General features: G+C 37.0%; 1 protein-coding gene across 2 annotated transcripts in view; it reads right to left on the minus strand.

Moving 5' to 3' along the window:
* PPA2 (inorganic pyrophosphatase 2) overlaps positions 1 to 21,133 on the minus strand; it is a 90,007-nt gene that overhangs the window by 62,913 nt on the left and 5,961 nt on the right. For both annotated transcript variants that reach the window (XM_047091431.1, XM_047091430.1), the window contains exons 2-5: positions 11,204 to 11,268; positions 9,264 to 9,308; positions 4,343 to 4,396; positions 2,791 to 2,910 (exon numbers count right to left, since the gene is read on the minus strand). In XM_047091431.1, coding sequence (XP_046947387.1) covers positions 2,791 to 2,910; positions 4,343 to 4,396; positions 9,264 to 9,308; positions 11,204 to 11,268 — 284 coding nt within the window. The remainder of the gene's footprint in view (positions 1 to 2,790; positions 2,911 to 4,342; positions 4,397 to 9,263; positions 9,309 to 11,203; positions 11,269 to 21,133) is intronic.

The following is a 21,133-nucleotide window of genomic DNA, read 5'->3' on the forward strand; positions in this document are numbered from 1 at the left end:
GTCTAATTTCAATTTTCTATAAACAATAATCAATTTAGGGGTGCCTGCGTGGCTCAGTCAATTAAGTGTCTCACTCTTCATTTCAGCTCAGGTCAAGATCCCACAGTTAGTGAGTTTGAGCCCTCCAATGGTCTCTGTGCTAACAATGTGGAGCCTGCTTGGGATTCTCTCTCTCCGCCCCCCATCTGCCCCTCTCCCGCTCACACTCTCTCTGAAAAATAAACTTAAAAAAAAAAAAAACATTAATCAACTTAGTTATTTTTGTTTGGTAAGTAACTTCAATGCGATAGACAGTATATTCTTTTGCTAAAGACTAACACACTCTTTTGGATTTGGGTTTAAAAAGATAGTAAAAATTTCCGGTTAAAAATGGCAGAGAGTGTAATACAGGTCTATTCTTCCTCACTTCCATTCTAGCCACACTGGCCTTTTTTCCTGTTATTCAACACAGTAGGCCTACTCCTACCTTGGGACCTTTACAACTTGCTGCTTCTTGCTGGATTCCCCTAGGGGTCCATGCTACTTGTCCCCTTACTTCCTTGAGGTCTTCACTCAACACCTACTCACTGAGGCCTTCCCCCTATCTAACACTGCAACAATCCCAATATATTATAGCCCCATTCCCTGCTTTATCGTTCTCCAACACACTTATCACCATCTGACACACTGTACATTTTATTACTTTTTTTTGCCGTGTCACTCTGTCCAGAATAAAAGACCCAGAAGGATCTCTGTCATTCTGATTACTACTTTAACTCCAGTACTGACAACCCTGCCTCGCAACATCAGGCGCTCAAAAAACATGTACTGAATGAATGAACAGCTCTGTGAAGGCTTGGTGTAGAAACAAGAGAAATTGGAAACACTGAAGGAGTCGCTGTGGTAAAATGGAAGCAAGAAAAGACAACTGTTGCAAAACGAGGCTGGAGCACAAAGCAGAGGCCAGACTGATTAGGCAGGGTGGAAGAGCCATGTTAAGAATATCATGTTTTATCCTTTTGGCAATATGAAACCACCAAAAAGGTTCTTAGAGGAGGAAAACATTAGCAGATTTAAGTTTTAAAATGTTATCTTGGATGCTGGATGGAGTATTAAATTTCAGTAGGCAATAGTTCAGGATGCATTAAGAGACTGCCACAGTCTAATTCTGTTATAATTAAAGTAGAGCTACTGTACCTAACAGACTAACATAATCGAAGGTAGGAGCATCTTGAAAATTCAAACACATCTGGAGGAGTAAAAAAATTTGTCAGGACTTTAGATAAACTACAAAAGCTCATAATTAGTAGATGATTACTAGCAGTTATTATGCTCTATGGGAACCAGTGGTTCAGTTGCTGATTACCCCCATGAGATTGAATTCCTTTAGAAGAAAGATCATATAATAAAAAAGTAACAGTAGATGTAATAATGTGATCCCTATCCATCTGGCACTCTTCTAAGATGAATGTGCGATAACTCATTTAACCTCAACATGACCATATGCAATAGGTATTTTATCATCTCTATTTAACAGGTAAAGAGAGTGAGCCACAGAACGACACAGTAAGTTACCCAAAATCACATTACTATTACATGGCAGTATGGCTCCAAAACCCACATTCTCAGTCACGTATTTTGCTCCCTTCATTAATATATATTTGCTGCCTTATATTAATATATCATTTTTCTTTGTATACCCAACACCCATACACTGCTTAGCACATAAATACTTAATAAATGTTTAATGAAATAAACAAATACATCAACTTTAGTTTATCCCCTGCCTACTTTGTCTGTTTTTGTCTTTCTCTAATTCAAATGCTTCTTTGGCCTTCCCCTCATCCATACATCCTCTCCTACAGACAGTATCCCCTAAGCTTAACAAATTTTTTTTTTTTTTACCCTTTTACTGCTAGGTCAAACCGAATGTCTACTTAGGCACCTGGGGAGTCAGAACACCTGCCTTCATGGTTTCAACAGGCCAGACATTCTTTTTCTTAGTACATCATTTTAGAAAGGCTTGTTTTAACCAAGAACATATCCATGTGGGTGGTCTAAATGCATCAAAGGCAGGCTGACTCTTTAGAAAACAATTTTCTTTTTTCTTCCCCTGTAAATATTTATTCTACAAGGGCAGCTGGTTTTTTGAGTTGGATAAAGGAAGTCTCCCTTTTTTCAGATATCTCTCCAAAATAATTTTGGAATTTCATGTAAAATATTAAAATTAATAGATAAAATAAAAATAGAAAGCTTAAATATCCAGATAGATGGTCTAATATAGATGGCTCTTATAATCATACAGACAAATACTTCTCTATATCCACTAAGCCTAGACAAAATTTTCATTCTATATACTCTGAGTTTCACTCACTAAATAATTTGGAAGGAGATATCATTTTCCAGGAGTGAGGAAACATGAAAAGAAAACAAAATGGGATAAGAAAGGATGCTATCACATATGAAGGTATATAAAAGCATAATTTGTCACATTCAAAGAAATGACTGAAGATAAAGCGATAAAACATTTTTCACTGACTGTTAATAGCCAAGCCCAGAAAAGGAAATATGTTCAAAATGCCAAATATGAGTGTTCTATATCCCTAACTCCAAGAACTTGAGTACAGACATATATATAATTTGAAAAAAATTTACAGATACAATGAAACTCCCCATTAAAAAATTTTAAATTTACAAATCTGTCAAACTGACACGTCCTCAGAACCAATTTAACTTCAAGTAGTCCGCAGGATTTACGAGAAAATTTTTTCAGAAGACAGAGAAGTTTTACCACTATTACAAGAACATTACCTGAGGGAGGGCACCATAATTCCATATATAACCCTTGTGAGGGAAGACATTCGCCACATAGCGTAGCTTGCCATCCTTTGTATCTTGTTTAATGGGATTCAATGGCTCCTTCGTGGCAATCTACACAGATCATGGAAAAAAGGGGGAAGGAGAATGAGAAATGATTAATCCTATATTCAAATTGTATGTTTTAAATCTGGTATTATCAGGTTAAATATTTATATTCTAACTTACTGGTCAAAGACACTGTAAAATAAGCTAAGCCAGCTCTCATTTCTAATTTACAGTGTTGTGTAAGAAAAAACATCTGGAAAGGAAACATCCCATTTTAGATTTAGGTATTCTATTATTTATGCATTCATTTCTAATACAAATAACAGAATGACTGAAATGGCAAGAGGATAAAGATTAACCTACTTGCTGTTTCATTTTTGTTTTTTTAATTAGTAAAAATTAGTGAAAATACTAATTTTGGGCATCTTATCATCAATCTTATGATAAAAAGGTTAACTTAATTTTCACCAAGTAATTTCATTTGTTTTCTTTCTATCAAACATACTCAAACTGCCTTGTAAAAAAAAAAAATCTATCCTATAAAGAATAACTGAAGCCATTTTTTAGTGAATAAACACTACTTAAATTAGGTAGATTCTCAGATTCTTGATCCTATACCTGAGGTAGAAAGTAGCCAGAATTCTGAAACATTCTGAAGGAAGACCAAAAAAAGAACCTATTATTTTTACTTTTCCCTATCAAAATATTAACCAAAGCAATGCTAGTAATTAGTGACAATTCTCTAAATATAAATTCTGAAAAATACATACCTACATAATAATCTTTAATTAAAATACTTTAAATAGTATTTGCCGTTGCATCCAAAGCTATAGGAAAAGACTTAAATAATGAAAGAAACTAAGTGCCACAAATTAAATTTCACTCAGAACTTTAAGGGATCTTACCTAACTGAAGATGGAACAATAAAATTCTGAAAAGCAAAAGGGAAGTTCTTGATAGGTTCATGCCTCATGAAAAGATAGAAAAGAAAAAAAAAAAAAAAAAGGTAACCAGGGGAATTAGCAGACACTCGTAGTGCTCATTGATCAAGAGTTGGCCAATAAAATGTTTTCGTTCCTGGTAGAGTAAAATCTAAAGGACAATTAAGTCCTTACAAACTAAACTTGCCATGATTCCCAAATAAGTATATTTCAACTGTATCTATGAACAAAAATATATCTCAGAATCTGTTTAAATAAACCTTGAAAAGATTTGTTATTTTCAAAGACAGAAGAGTCAAAGAAAATTAAATAAATATGTGTATAACAAACTAGAACGGCAAAAATAGAAAACACGTGCTTCAAAGTAAAAATTCAGCTCTATTTTGCTTTTAGAAATGAGATTCAAAGTTCACAAAAGTGTTTTCAATTGTTTGTATCATAAAGTAGTTTGTCAACCATGCGAAATTCAAAAATATTATGCCAAACGACTTGAAACAAAGTTTTTATATCATTATTACTTATAATTTCCATTTGATATTAATAGAAAATATTCATACCTCCATTTTAGCATTTGTCCACCGAGGTACTTCTACAACCATATTAAACAAAGTCTGCAGTTAAAAAAAAACAACAACAAAAAACAAAGATCATTTTTTAAATTTTACCTATTCTTTATCACTCACCTCTTGTGTGACAATGCTTTAGTTTCTTTCCCTACAAAAATGTGTGCAGACTGTATCATACATCTGCATATGCCTTAAATTTCTTCTGAAAAATTAGAGAAGCTGTCTAAAACACAGCAGAATTTAAGCCATCATGTCACTTGAACAGTGCTGCAGTGTCAGAAGTTGCTATATTTCTGGAAATACCTTCACAGTATAGTGACACAACTAGAATGGGGTCAGGAAACCAGTTTCAAGTTTTATTTTCCCACTAAAACAGGAGTGATAGACAGGGTCCATCCTGTGAGTTGAATGTCTCACTTTTCTTTTTTTTTTATTTTTTTAAAAATTTTTTTTAACGTTTATTTATTTTTGAGACAGAGAGAGACAGAGCATGAAGGGGGGAGGGTCAGAGAGAGGGAGACACAGAATGGGAAGCAGGCTCCGGGCTCCAAACCATCAGCACAGGGGCCCGATGCGGGGCTCGAACTCACCGACCGAGAGATCGTGACCTGAGCCGAAGTCGGCACTCAACCGACTGAGCCACCCAGGCGCCCCGAATGTCTCACTTTTCCAATCTGCAAAGTAAGTGTAAATACTCTGTCCTACTCACCACCTACGTAAGGTTGTTATAAAGATCAATTATGTAATTTAAATGAAAATACAAAAAAAAGTTATAAAATATTTTGAAAATCACAAAGCACTATTTAAATTCAAGTTACTATGATCATAATGTGAAATTAAGGATATCTGCGTAGGTTGGTATCAAGTTTACAAAGAGACAGACTAACGCCTTTTTACACTTAGTTTGCTTATCTAGTGATCTCTGGTTCCCTAAAGTTACAAAAGGACTACTACTTCTTTTTATCATGTTTGAATTTTGCACTGTTTAAAGCAAAGCAGATTATAGGTCAATGGTTAGCAAAAATAATTTCCCACAATACTTAGGAATACAAGGCTATAATTTCCTGCAGTTTGGGCCTTATAAAGAGAAAGTCTCAAGGGTAAGGCTGCCTTGCATGCCATTTTGATATCAGTAACTAACAGCTTACCATAGCACAGTAATGGTTTAAAACAGTGTTACACCAACTGTGGCCGAGAACCAGAGCTAATTGCAAGCTGACTGTTATAGGTTCACTTAGAAACATTTACAGCAATCTGATGCAGTAATTTTTAGGTCTGTTGAACCCTGAATTACACTTTTCTTTAATTACACTTTTCTTTAATTACACTTTTCTAATAATAATTGTATTTTTTAGAAGTATCAGTTCACAACAGATTAGAAATAAACCAAAAAACTAACCCTTTAGTATAGATCATTTGAGAAACCAGTGATTAAATATACTTACTCTCAATTGTGCCACACGTCAAAATCACCAGGAGAGATTTTATCAATTAAAAAAAAAAAAGCTTCCTAGAGCCCCACCCCCCACATTCCCACTTATTTGAATTCAATGGTTTTGAGGCAGGGCACTGCTTATTTTTCAAAGCTCTCCAAGCAATTTTAATATGTAGTCAGAGTGGAGAACTTCTGGTTTGCAGCATTGCTAAACAATATCTGAGGGCTTTCCAAGTGAAACACAAATGCTATTATTAATTCAAAGGATGCCATTTACACAACTAAGTATAAATTTAAATTGAGCCGCAAAAAATAATGACGGTTGTTCAATTTTTCTAGGTAAGACTAAAGTTTACCAATGACAGAACTGCATATCCATAATGAGATGAAGAACAAAGCCAAGAATGAATTCTCAACAATTGCTCCTTAGAAGTATGTCTCATACCTATCTTAGCAACCTCATACACAGTCTTGCTGTTATGTTTCATTTTCTATGCTCTTTCATGAGGTATCCCAGCACCTGTTTAAATATGTCTCAAGTAGCTGTTAAAAAGAAAAACCTAAGTAAATGGCAGATGTTCACATAATTTATTCATCCTTGAAAGCCTGGCTATAAGAGGACAAAGGCATACAGATGAATACTCAGAGGTGATAGAGAAGACCAGGCTAGTGGCAATTGTTTTACACAATGACACCTACCAAAACCACTCAGAGACTTGAATTAGGCCAAAAGAACAAAAGATAAGGTTTGAATCTTAAGCCTGCAAACCATCTCCCCTCATCATTTGTTCTGATCTCTAAGGAACAAATTTCCAGTCTGCTTTTCTTCTTTCCAGATAAAATGCATATAATCTATAATTTTTCAAAGCCAGTGTTAGTTGCGTTATCCTAAGACTACTGTTAATTATAAACCAGTAACAGTCTACTGACATCTAGTACAAAATCACAAAGACACAAGGGGACACATTTCCAAGAAAGTTGGGTATGAGCTAGGACCATTTACCTCCTTCAGTTATCTCCTCCATTTTTCCCTGCTATTTTTGTTGCAAAAACCAAAAAGATAACTAATAAGATACGAAAAAAAGTCAGTAAATTTTATATGCCTTTGGGAAAAATGGGAGGAAATCACCCTTCTTTTCTCTTTCCAACTCTTAAAAGATCAAATAAATTTTCGTTTTGATACTAAAAACAAAGGCAACAAAAGCAAAAATAAACAAGTGATACCATCAGACTAATAAACTTCTTCATAGCAAAGAAAGCCATTAACAACATAAAAAGACAATCTAGAAATGGGAAAATGCATATTTGTAAACCATGTATCTGATAAGGATTAATATCTGAAACATAAAGAACTCCTGCAACACAACAGGAAAAGACCAATCTGATTAAAAGATGCGCAGAGGAATTGGACAGTTTTCCAAGAGACACACAGTCAACACGGACATGAAAAGGTGCTCAACATCACAATTATCAGAGAATGAGATATCACCTCACGCCTGCTGGAATGGCTGTCACCAAAAAGGTAAGAAATAACAAGTGTGGGCGAGAATGTGGAAAAAGGGGAACACTCTGCACTGTTGGTGGGATGTAAATTGCTGCAGCCACTACAGAAAACAGTATGGTAGTTTTCCAAAAAATTAAAACAGAGCTATTGTATGATCCAGCAATCCCACTTCTGGGTATTTATCTGAGAAAAAAAAAAGAACACAGGATATTAGAAAGATACCTGCACCCCCATATTCACTGCAGCATTACTTACAATAGCCAAGATAAGGAAACAACCTAAGTGTCCATCAATGAATGAACAGATAAAGAAGATGTGCTTAATATATACAGTGGAATATTATTCAGCCCTGGGAAAGAAGGAAACCTGCCATTTGCGACAACAATGGGTAGACTGTTAGGGCATTATGCTCATTGACATAAGCCAGACAGAGAAAGACAAATACTGCATTTTACCACTTATATGGAATTCTTATATATGAAACCTTATATATGGAATTCTTTAAAAAAAAAAGGGGGGGGGCAGCCTAATTCATAGAAACAGAAAGTAGAAAAGTGGCTGCCAAGGGCTTGGGGTTGGGAAAAATCGTTCAGAATTATAAATAAATAAACACACAAACCACAAACAGACTCAAATCAGGCAGTCTCTGACAAATGAACCATGTTCTAAGAATTAAATTTTAAGTTGGCTATATGCTCTCAGAATACATTTTCCCCAATGAGAAAACTATTTCCAGGTTGATACATAAAGTCTCTAGGAAACTATAAAGCCTCGAACCCCTCAATGTCTATTCACCCAACATCTGGGGCAGTGGTTCTCAAACTTCAGTACGTGTAAAATGCCCTGAAACACTCGTTAAATATGTGGACTAACTAGTCTCCATCAAGCAGAGATTCTGGTGTAGTAGATATGTAATTAAGGCCTGGATCTGAAATTTTAACAAGTGTTCTACATTATTCCAATGTATGTGGTTTAAGGACCATTTTAACAAACACCAGTTTAAGAGAATACAAGATGGACGGCAGGCAATGGTGGTGGGGACTGAACAACACCCAGGGCTATTTGTGGAAGTAGATTCAAAGGCTGGGGTCATGAGTTTCAGTTGAAATAGAGAAAAAAAAGATGGAAATAAAGTTGAAGGGAAAAGAAGGCTGAGGAAGGTGATAAGAAATGCTGTCTGGCATCAGTAAGATAAAAAGGCATCAACAACATGAGATGAGATGACAGACATCAGTCAGACGTTCTGGGCCTAAGTCAACAACTATTGAAGGTTTGACAGTCACATATTTAAAAGATATATTTAGAACATGTTTATTCTAGCATATAGGTGGTCTTTTTTCCTCCTCTATCCCCAAAAAGATTTGTCCCTGCATTCTAAAACAGCCTCTCAAACCACCTTTTTCCTTATAATAAAAAAATGACAAAGTGACCAATTTTCATAAAGTACCTTTACTTTAGACTATCTACCATGATAAGTAACTTGCTACTAAAACCTGGGTTCTGTTCCTGACTCTCTCTGGTTTTTCACTTATAAGATGAAATGTTAAGGGGATTCCTAGAATAGTCAGATTCATAAATAGAAAATGGAATAGTAGTTACCAGGGGCTGGGTGAAGGAGGGAATGGAGAGTCACTGTTCAGTGGGCAGAGTTTCAGTCTGAGAAGAAATTCTGGAGATGAACGGTGGTGATGGCTGCACATGCGGAAGTACCTAACTATACTGAACTGTACACTTCAAAAAGTGTGCAATAAAGAAAACGGTAAATTTGATTTTATAAACAGGAAAAAGAAATGAAATGGTAAGATCATCCCTAGCTGCCATACACACATATTGGAAGAATGAAAACATCAGAACGCACACAAAAATCTTCATAGAGGGGAAAACTTTAGAAGCACTTTACAAATGCAAACAATCATCGAGGTCTTTAACGGACAACAGAAGTGATTCACAAAAATAAAAACCTTTAGATATACCTCATATTCATCATTTCGTGCTCTCTTTGTAGGAATGCCATTTTCCTATAAAAGAAAAGATGGTATTTGTGATTGTAATATCTCATCAAAGAATACACCTGCACTGCAAAGCAATCCAAGTAAGCCTACTGCAGAAATATTCCACTATAGAAGCTGTCCAGACACCGGGTTCAACAGAGAACTACCGAATGCCCAGTTTCTTTTCTCTCAGCATTTGCATCCCCAGTGCATGAGCATCAAGGTGTTTCATAAAATAAATTATTAGAAAAGCTAAATCTCTTTCAAGTATATTTTCCTAGTTTTTATAAAAATAAGCAAAGGCTCTGTTCGGTCTTAAAGGAAAGACTGTCAGTCTCCCGTGATTACACTTAAAACAGTCATTTCATTATTGAAATGAAACTCTAGGGAGCATGACTAACAAGCCATGAAAGTACTCAGCTACACCTCCTGCCTGTAAATTCCACAAAGGTGTGATTACTACGCCTCCATCAAGCACTTTTAAATTAAAAAAGACTACATGATGGGTTGGGAAGAAAAATTACTCCATTCACAAATGCTCACACTTACATGTAACCTTTACACACCAAAAAAACACAAACAAACAAAAAACACCAAAGAAGGAAACAAAACAGAAAAATGACTATCCCAAGTAGGCCCTGAAACATTATTTCTGTTCCTAAAATAACCACCTCCCAAAGTACAAGGTGCAACAGTTCTAATCATTATAGTTGAGGATGGGAGAAACTTACGTATACAACCACTGTGTGTACCAATCCCCACGTGCCCAGAATTCACAGGCATATCCTGTTCTATGTTAGTCCTGCCCTATTCTCAACTTTCTCATATTCCCCAAAACCCATTCTCCTTAGGCAGAATATCATGCCCACTGGAATGTTTCTAGTCCATTCTTTGTTCCACTGCCACCCCTACCTACTACCTGATTCCACAAAATATTTTTTGTTAGGTGAACAGATTTTGTCATGGTACACCCACACATGAAGCAGCACCCACCAATCACTCCTTTCATTATCCTGTTCTAGTTTTACAGCACTTAACATTCTCTGATTGACTTGTTTCCTGGTTGTCCACCTCCTTCCATCGAGTGGGAACTATATGTCCTATCTATCTTACTCACTGCTGCAACCCTAGTGCCTGGAATGCCGTCTAGCTCATAATAAGCCTGCAAGAACTGTTTACTGAAAGAAGAAATTAGTAAGTGAATAAATAAATGCATGCACTTTTGGCCAAAAGCAAGCAGTGGTGTTGGGAGACAGGAGATATTTGGGTTGGACTGTTCACCGGCCAAAACAAAACACATGGACACACATACAGTAAAATGGAGTTCTTTCTGCCCTCTCTTTGCCTTCTTTCTCTCTCCAGATTATATGACCTCCTGTCCTGCAGCTGAATACTACTTAGAAGTAATGAGCTGGAATGATTGCACAAGAGCAATTAAGAATACAACCTTTGGAGTTAGAGCACCTAAATTCATATCCCACTTCCCACAACAGACGATAGATTTGTGACCAGGGGCAAGGTACTGAACCTCATTAGCAAAATAAGGGTAATAACAGTAGCCCTAGCTGTACTCAGATAATGCAACTCAAGCTCTGAGCACAGTGCTTGGATAAGCACTATGAGCATTCAATAAATCTTCACTATTATTCTCCCTGCAGCCATTTTATTGACAGTCCAGGCCTCTGAAGGGCTGGAAGGCAGCACCAATCCCACATCAGTGTTCCATAACCTTCCTCCTGGAATGATGCTATTCTCACACTAATTCTAATTCATGAAGGAGGCTTACAATCCTGTTGTGATAACTCTGTTATCCTTCTTGACTTCCAACCCACATTCTTTCCTTTCAAAATGCTTCTAAAAAGTATTTTGTGGTGATACTAGAAGTACATGTTGTCACCCCCAAAACAAGTTAAAAACTATACCTCTGTAGAGTCCACCCTCAGAGGAATATCATGAAAGGGGGAAATGTAGTCACCAGCTACATTCTCTGCAAAGGAAAAACAAAAAACAAAAATAAAAATACAGATTTAAAGCAATGGACTATCCTGTTCTTCAGAGCAATTATATCCTTATCCACTTTTAAACCTAAAAGGAGTTTTTAAAGTTTTTTCGAAATTAACTTTAACTCCCAATTTAAAGTTTAATTCGACTTTTAAAACTTGCCCCAATATGATGACCACAGAGAATACATACCAAATAATCCACATTTGGTTTACTGAAATAATTTACAGTTGACCCTTGAACAACATAAGTTTGAACTGCTTAGGTACAGATTTTTTTTGATATAATACTGTAAATATATTTTCTCTCCTTTATGATTTTCTTAGTAACATTTTCTTTTCTCTAGCTTACTTTATTGTAAGAATACAGTATATGATACATGTAACATACAAAATGTGTGTTAATCTACTACTTATGTTATGAGTAAGGCTACCAGTCAATATAAGCTATTAGAAGTTAAGTTTTTGAGGGGTGCCTGGGTGGTTCAGTCGGTTAAGCGTACGACTTCGGCTCAGGTCATGATCTCGCGGTCCGTGGGCCCGAGCCCTGCGTCGGGCTCTGGGCTGATGGCTCAGAGTCTGGAGCCTGCTTCCGATTCTGTGTCTCCCTCTCTCTCTCCCCCTCCCCCGTTCATGCTCTGTCTCTGTCTCAAAAATAAATCAACGTTAAAAAAAAAAAAAAAGAAGTCAAGTTTTTGAAGAGTCAAAAGTTATACGTGGATTTTCAACTGTGAAGTGGGCAGGTGCCCCTAACCCTGCATTGTTCAAGGATCAACTGTACTTCTCTCTCTAGCTTAACACATCCAAAGCAGAAAATGTCTAAAATTGACTAAAGCCCCAAATATGAAATATCTCACTTGTGAACAGATACTCATTAATAAGTGACTGGATTAAAACTGATGTCACTTTTCAGAGGAGTAATCTAACAACAGAATTCCCAATTTCTGTCTACAATCCTATGAACAGGATGTAAAGATCCTACCCAATTAAAAGAAAAGAACAAATCATTTGTTTCCACTCAGTGATAAGAATGTTTATATTAAGGTAAGCTTAAAACAAAAACAAACTTTAATAATAGAAACTGTCTTATCTTCACTGCATATAAAAATACATATTTTAAAAGCTGGGCTTAATACAGCCACAAAAATTTTTCAGTTTATAATTACCTAAGTCAGGGTATGTTTTATTTCTGGCCTGCTACCTCTTTGTCATAATTTTCAAATTGAGACTTTAAAAAAAAAATTAACAAAATAAAACATGAACTGGCTGACAGCCTAATAGCAATGAGTATACTCAGCTCCCAAATCTTGGGTTTCCAAATACTATTCTCCAGTAAAAAGAACTAGGACTTCTTAAAGAAGAGGTGGATTCTAAGGCTGGGACAAAAAGTATACAAGATGAAAGGAAATGGAGCCAATCTACAAGAGCTCCCAAAGGTCAAAGGTGGAACAAACTGAGGAACAAATAACAAGAGTATTCGATCACAAACCAAATTATTAAATAAATAATACAAGAGACCCACTAATGCAAATAAATGATTGTTTAAATAAATAAATGAGGGAGAAGAGACAAACATTTCTTACAAAAAATTCCAAGAAATATATACATATAGATGTCGCCCCTCCAAGAAGGAAAGCTTACCCTGCTCTCCCAGAGTGCAGACTAAACTTAATGACTGACTCACTTCAACATAGAAAGGGAAAAACAATAACATTACAGTAGAGAACTCTGGCAAGAAGTACCCTTAACCAAGTGATCAAAGTTGACATCACCAGTGAAAAGTCATGTTAATAACATGTACCTCCTGATATGCTGTGATGAGAAGGGTATGTACTTCACTTGTATTTTTCCCCCAAACCCATAACCCCACTCTCATCACAAGAATGACAGCAGATACATCCAAACTGAGGGACGTTTTACACAATATTAACCAATACTGTTTAAGAGTCTCAAACTCATAAAACAAATAAGGAAATACTGAGAAACTGTTAGATTGGGGGGAATGTAAGGAAATACAATAACTAAGTATAATGTGGTACCCTGAACTGGATTCTGTAAGAAAAAAATGACATTAGTGGGAAAAGTAGTCATATCCAAATAAAATCTGGAGTTCACAGTTGGTACCAATGTTGGTTTCTTAGTTTTAAAAAATGTACACTGTTAATGAAAGATATTAACATTTGGGGAAAGTTGGTAAGAGATATACTGGAATTCTGTACTATCTTTGCAACTCTGCCAAATCTGAAATTATTTCACAATAAAATTTAAATAAACAAAAACAAGCTGTGGCGTCAGCCCACTAAAGTGAGAAGCATAGAATTTAACAATGGCCCTCACTCCACCAAAACTGCATTTCTTCTTCTCATGCTTCACAGGCTTTCCTTAGCACTTATTACTAAAGTTCTTGCAGGAAGGAGTTTCTGTTGTTTGTTTTCATTTGTTCTGTTATGCTCTCTCCTCAGTCCCCAGCATCCAGAAAGTACCCAGCACTTAGTAGGCATTCAATAAATACATCTCTATTACAATTTCATTTTTCCGTCCAAAAAGTTCATGTAATTTTTCTTTTCCCACTCTAGGAACAAGGGAGTTGTGCATGAAAGATCATGTACAAGGTAGGATAAAGATGACTAAGAGTACATAAGTGACAAAATATATAAAAATCTTGCCATGACCTATAAAGCTCTTTTCATTAGTTAAAAAAGATGCATCTTAAAAAAATGCTTTTCCATACCAGATCAAACGTCAGATTCTCTGCCTGAATTTAAAATCCTCAGTGAGTAACACAAGAAATGAAATTATCAGTTTGCTGCATGATTATTTACTTTTCTATAAGTAACACAGATACTTAAATGGGTCACCTTTATTTTCTATTAAAATAAATTATGGCAGTGAAAACTGAAAATGATACAGACACTTTGGAAAACAGTGTGGCAATTTCTTATAAAGTTAAATACTTGACCCAGAAATCCTACTGTTAAGCACTTGACCGAGAGAAATGAAAACTTATGTTCACATGAAAACCTATAAGTGAATGTTTATAGGTGGCTTTATTCAAAATCAAAACTGGAAGCAAACTAAATGTACAAATAGTAAACAGATAAACTCTGCTACACCCATATAATGGGTGTTTTACTCAATGATATATTAGTCCCAAATAAAAAAGAATGAACTATTGCCAAGTGAAAGAAGCTAGACTCAAACCATTCCATTTACATGACATTCTGGAAAAGGCAAAACTACAGGGATAAAGAGCAGATCAGTGACTGCCAGGGCTTGAGGGTTCAGGGTAAGGGGGCTAAAGAGAGACGACAAGGAAACTATTTCGGGGTAACGAACTGTTCTATGCCTTGACTATGACAGTATTTAAATGAATCTATATTTTATCAAAACTCAGAACTGTTCACACAAAAAAAGTGAACTAATGTATGCAATTTAAAAAATAAATATGGAGCAAAAAAAATCAGTTAAGGAAAGTATGTATTAAAGTATAAATAAAAGGTGCGCCTGGGTGGCTCAGTCAGTTAAGCATCCAACTTCAGCTCAGGTCTGATCCCACCATTCGTGAGTTTGAGCCCCGCATCTGTGCTGACAGCTCAGAGCCTGGAGCCTGCTTCAGATTCTGTGTCTCCCTCTCTCTCTGCCCCTTTCCTGCTCATGTGCACGCTGTCTCTCTCTCTCAAAAATAAACAAACATTAAAAAAATTATTTTTTTAATTTAAAAAAAGTATAAATGGAAGGTCTTGTTCCAATGAGCAATCAGTCTGTAATTCTTCACTTTAAGTCACAAAGATAAGGCAGTTTTGAGAAAAATGCAATCCTTTAGCAGATTATATCAATAATTACATTTGAGACCTATCACTGTGATGGGAATTAACAATAATCCCAGCTCTAAGAATTCAGGATGTTGCACAGACCAGGGAACTTCATTATTAAAATTAAGGAAGTATAGGAAATTTGACAAAATAGCTGGGCTGCCTTTGTAATTAAGAGTGAAAAATACCTCTAGTACACTGATTTGGTGTTAAATTTCTCTAGAGCTCCAATGCTCTTGTTAACTGGGGACAAGCCCCAATAAACTAAGATTTAAGATGAATGCATGTTACTCAAGTCTGAGCGAAAAATGGCACTAGCCTAAGCTGTGATTGCTAAAAGCTAAAGATTTGTGAAGTGTGCTTAGGTACCTATCTCTTTAAATTGCAATCTAAATGTTATATTCAGGGGTGCCTGAGTGGCTCAGTCGGTTAAGCATCCAACTCTGGATTCCGCTCAGGTCATGCATAATCTCACAGTTCGAGAGATCAAGTCCTGCACTATGAGCACAGAGCCTGGTTGGGATTTTCTCTCTCCTTCTCTCTCTGTCCCTCTCCTGCACAAGCACATGTGTGTGCTGTCAAAAAATAAAAAAAATACGGATGCCTGGATGGGTCAGTTGGTTAAGCGTCCGACTTCAGCTCAGGTCATGATCTCACAGCTTGTGAGTTCAAGCCTTGCATCAGGCTCTGTGCTGACAGCTCAGAGCCTAGAGCCTGCTTTGGATTCTATCTCCCTCTCTCTTTACCCCTCTCCCACTCATTCTCTGTCTCTGTCTCTCTCTCTCTCCCTCTCTCTCTCTCTCTCTCAAAAATAAGCATTAAAAATTAAAAAAAAAATAAACTTTTAAAAACAAACATCATATTCAAACACTATGGTAATGCCAATACATATGTTTAAGTGGTATCTAATTGGCATCTTGGAAGGTAAAAAGAGTTATTAGTGAATGAGTGGTCTCAGATAACCATACCTACTGGAAGCCATCTGGATCACGAAACAGTATAAATAAAAATGTACTAATGAAGAAAAAAGAATAAAAGAATTACACATACTAAAATAAAAATAAAATATGGCTTTAAATGTCAGATGATAATGCTTTGATGAGTAATACACCAGTAAATTCACACAGAGCAATGAATACAGAGATCAAGAGCCTGACTTCTAGTTACTGAGCTTGATAAAGCCACTCAATTTCTCTGAAACTTAATTTTCTCAATTTTTTCAATTGAGCAATGTACAATTTGTACATAAAAGGTAATGTACTAGATGCTGGAATACAAACGTGCTAAAAGTGAGCTATATCCACAGCCAAGAAAGGGAATGCACTAAATCATCTACATAAGCATTATCCAGTAAGTGCAAAGACAAAGGTCCTCTTGGCATCATTATCAGAAAGCTAATCACTGACCTAATGCACAAAGGAAGGAACGAGAACCCATTAAAAGTTTTCTAAGGTCAGTGCTATGAGTATGTTAGTATGCTCCATATAAAGAGTATGAAGAATCTCTAAAGGTAGATTTATTTTTTTTTAAGTTTATTTATTTATTTTTGAGAGGGCAAGAGAGCAAAGTGGAGAAGAGGCAGAGAGAGAGAGGGAAACACCTAAAGCAGGTTCCAGGTTCTGAGCTGTCAGCACAGAGCCCGATGCAAGGCTCAAAGCCATGAACCATGAGACAACGACCTGAGCCAAAGTCAGAAGCTCAACTGACTGAGCCACCCAGGAGCCCCTAAAAGTAGACTTAAAGATAGGTAGAATCTATCCTGATCCTCTCTATACAACAAAAAGGGTAATCTATATTATACATACGAGCCATAGACAGAGAGATGTGGTATATGCAGCAAGCACTGTGGCAATGTATGGCACTTTGTAAAGGTAACAGAACTGAGGCACAGTACAGACAGCCCTTTCTCAGAGCCTCAGAATAATAAATTAGTAATAAATCTTGAGTGAGAACTTCATTATATGAAGTTCAGACTGGTTGTTTCTTTAGATTTAAAACCAAGTTGTTGCTATCAGTTTGCTTTTTAAATACCTATTTTGTTGTTTAAACAAAGCAATGCATGTACATGGTTAAAAAAATGACATCAGGGGGCGCCGGGTGGCTCAGTCGGTTGAGCATCGGACTTCAGCTTGGGTCATGATCTCGCGGTTCGTGAGTTCGAGCCCCGCGTCAGGCTCTGTGCTGACAGCTCAGAACCTGGAGCCTGCTTCCGATTCTGTGGACCCCTCTCTCTCCACCCCACCCCTGCTTGTGCTCTGTCTTTCAAAAAATGAATAAACATAAAAAAATTAAAATTAAAAAAAATGACATCAGTACCCACCTCTAATTCAGATCCACTTTTAGAACCTACTTGAACCTCTTTAACTTACCTTAGGTCTAGTGATTATCTACATCTCCCTAAATAATATATTTGTATGATAATTTTTTACTTTACCAATTTTAGAGATTATCTACTGTTTCCAATGCTAAGATATAATATTTGACCCCAACGTATTCCTCTTAAATTCTCTACTGACCAATCTTAACACACTATAGCTTGATTCCAATGTTCCACCAAATACAGTATTTCTTGACCCTACTAACTGGCTTTTTCCTCATTCTTCTCTCTCTCTCCTAATTTCTATCTTCTGCATTTTCATCTTTTCTTCATTTCAAGGTTGACAAATGTTCTACAATCACACTGAATTCTCTGTGCTTTTCCTATTAGTGTATTTCCAAAATTTTTCTAATCATAGGAAAAACTTGGGAGTGCTTGTTAAAAAAAAAAGTCTTTGGAACCCCCATACCTAGGGAACCAGAATCTTTTTTCAAAAAAATTGTTAATGTTTTATTTATTTCTTTTGAGAGAGAGAAAGACAGAGAGCAAGCAAGGGGGGGCAGAGAGAGAGGGAGACACAGAATCCAAAGCAGGCTCCAGGCTCTGAGCCGTCAACACAGTGCCAGATGCGGAGCAGCTTGAATCCACATACTGTGAGATCATGACCTGAGCTGAAGTCAGAGGCTTAACTGACTGAGCCACCCAGGAGACCCGGGAATCAGAATCTTTTTCTTTTTTTAACGTTTATTCATATTTTGAGAGACAGAGTGTGAGTGGGGGAGGGGCAGAGAGAGAGAGGGAGACAGAATTTAAAGAAGGCTCCAGGCTCTGAACTGACAGCACAGAGCCCGACGTGGGGATGGAACTCATAGACCGTTAGATCATGACCTGAGCTGAAGTCGAACGCTTAACCGACTGAGCCAACCAGGCAGCCCCCCGGGGATCAGAATCTTAAGAAGAGATCTGGATATCTAGATTTTTAGCAAGCATCCGCAAATAATTCTTACACTGAAGTAAGTTTGAGAAGCACTGTCTATGTGCTGATTTTTGGCCAAGTATAGTGTTACAGTTAAATTTCCTTTCCTGTTTGGCTTCTATTTTGACTTGTGCTTCTAATTATGTTTCTTCCATTGTCAGTCATAATCATATCTATAAATTATTCAAATGCCTCACAGATTCCACAGAGACTATGGAATTCTCTCTTTACACAGTTCCCTTTGAAATCGCTATCCTCTTGGTGCAACACGGACTGAATGCTTTTTTGGCACCCTAAGATTTTGCTTCTTTGGTCTCCAGCTCAGCTCTGTTTTCTGGACCCCATGCACTCATCCATCTTTTTTGGTTTACTTACTTGTTTTGCTGGAGCATATCCCTAATTTGTGTTCTGTAAGAAAGGATGCATACAAGGTAAATTTCCCAAGTCCTTAAATGTCTGAAATATCTTTATTTGGTCTTCAGTCTAGATTAATGTTGTCTGGATAAATTGTAGGGGGAAAATTCTTTTCTCTCAGAATTTTTAAGGCACTACTCCAGTCTTTAAGCATTCATTTATGCTGGTAAGTCACATACCAGTTTGATTATCATTCCTTTGCAGGTGACCTGTTCTCCCTCCCTCCTCTGTCCCCAGCCCCAGGTCTTGCAGAATCTTCTTTATAAAAGCCTCAGTTTTCTGAGATTTTATAATGTGTCTGGGACTAGGAATGCTTAGGTCCTTAAATTCTTAGATCTCTTCTGTTATCTAACCCTTTGTAATTACCTCTCCATTCCTTCTGACACTTGTATTAGTCAAATGTTGGGACTACCTAGATTAAATCTCTATGTCTCCTCTTTCTACCTCATTTTTCTGTCTGACATTTTGTTCTACTTTCTCATAGATTTCTTTACCTTATATTCTAACTTTTCTGTATTAGTTTTCCAGGACTGCCATAACAAATGATCACAAAGTTGGTGGCTTAAAACAACAACACCATTTGTCCCACTACACCTTCTACAGAGTCCTTTGTTTCTACAATCACACCATTTTAATACATCCGTGATTATCTTTTCTTCATAGCTTCCTCTTCCTTTTTAAAGGATGTAGGTTTCTAAAATCTCAGAGGATACCCGTTGGACTACTTAAAATTCGAATTCTCTTCTTTCTACTTTCTCTTTTTCCTATTTAATTCATAAGATTTCCTTAAATGCATTCATTGGATATTTACCAAACACATATACTATACCAAGCAGCTTTAGGTCGTAGGTGTACAAATTCCTTGTTCTTATGAAATTTATATTCAAGTAGGGGCGTAGGTACGGAAGCAATGAAAAGGTATGTTCTAACTATACGGGGTACAATAAGTACCACAAAGGAAAACAAACAAGGGCAAGAAAGGAGTAAGGGAAGGGATACAATCTAAACTGAAAGAATGGAGATCTCACCGGTAGGTAACATTTCCGCACAGACAGAAATGAAGTAAGGAAGCAGGTCAAACAGACATCCACGGAGGAATGCTACAGGAACAGCAAGGAGGCCAAAATGGCCAGAGCAGAATGATCCAAAGGAAGAGTGGTAAATGACGACTTCAGAGAGGAGCCCCAGCAGTAGGTCATACGGGACCTTGTAGACTGTGGTGAATATTTAAAATTTATTTAGAGTGACATGAAAAGTCACTGGGGTTTTGAGCAGAGCCTGGACATGAGGTGACTTCCACTTCAAAAGGATCAAGGGGACTTCTGTATGGAAAGCAGCTACAGGAGGACACAGGGGACAGCAGGGGAAGCATCAGGTGACTGTAGTCGGTCAAGGGAAAGATGGATAGAGTGGCAAGGGTGCAAGTGGAGAGAAGTAAACATCACCTGGATACATCTCAAAAGCACAGATGAAGGGAGAAACTACTGACCTAGAAGGGAGGTAAGAGTAAGAAAGGCAACAAGAATGGTTCCTAAATTGTTGGTTACACATATGAGGACAGAAACAACCAACTGAGTGGAGGCTGGGATCAGGAGTCCTGTACACATGAACCTTGAGATGTCTCTGAGACAATGAAACGGAAGTACAGACTGCACTTACTGGATGTGTAAAAATGAGTTCAAGATACAGAGTGTGCTTACTGGATGTGTAAAAATGAGTTCAAGAGAAATTCAGGCTGTTACACATCTGGGAAACACAGATGGTATCTAAAGCTAAGGGACCAAAAGGGATCACAGAGAGCAATGGTTATAGTCAGCAAACTTTGGCCCATGGCCTGTTTCAGTCTGTATAAATAAAGGTTCGTTGGAACACAAAGCCATGTTCAGACTTTTACTGTCTCTGGCTGCTCCTGTGCTACAGGCAGGGTTAAGTAGTTGTGGCAGAGACCTTATGGCCTGCATAGGCTACTAGTTACTATCACAGCCCTTTACAGAATATTTGCCAACCCTTTCCCCCTAGAGAGAGAGATGTGAGCTAAGTACTGAATCCTGGAGCATTTCAAAAGTTAGAGTTCAGAAATATGAGGATCCAGAAAAGAAGACTGCCGGAGAAGCCATCAAAATAAAAGAGAATGTTATCCTAGAGATAAAAGAAAAAAAATGTTTCACGGAAGACAAAGTAATCAACTGAAAAGTTCTATTGATAATTCATGTGAGATGAGAACTTAAAACATCATTATAAGAGCACCTGGGTGGCTCAGTCAGTTCAGCATCCAACTCAGTTTCAGCTCAGGTCATGATCTCGTGGTTTGTGAGATCGAGTCCTGAGCTGGG

This window comes from Lynx rufus, unplaced genomic scaffold (genome assembly GCF_022079265.1).
Source record: "Lynx rufus isolate CCGP_SWC_20201006 ecotype Redwood Valley unplaced genomic scaffold, mLynRuf1.p SCAF_3, whole genome shotgun sequence".
In the NCBI taxonomy this organism is placed as follows: Eukaryota; Metazoa; Chordata; class Mammalia; order Carnivora; family Felidae; genus Lynx; species Lynx rufus.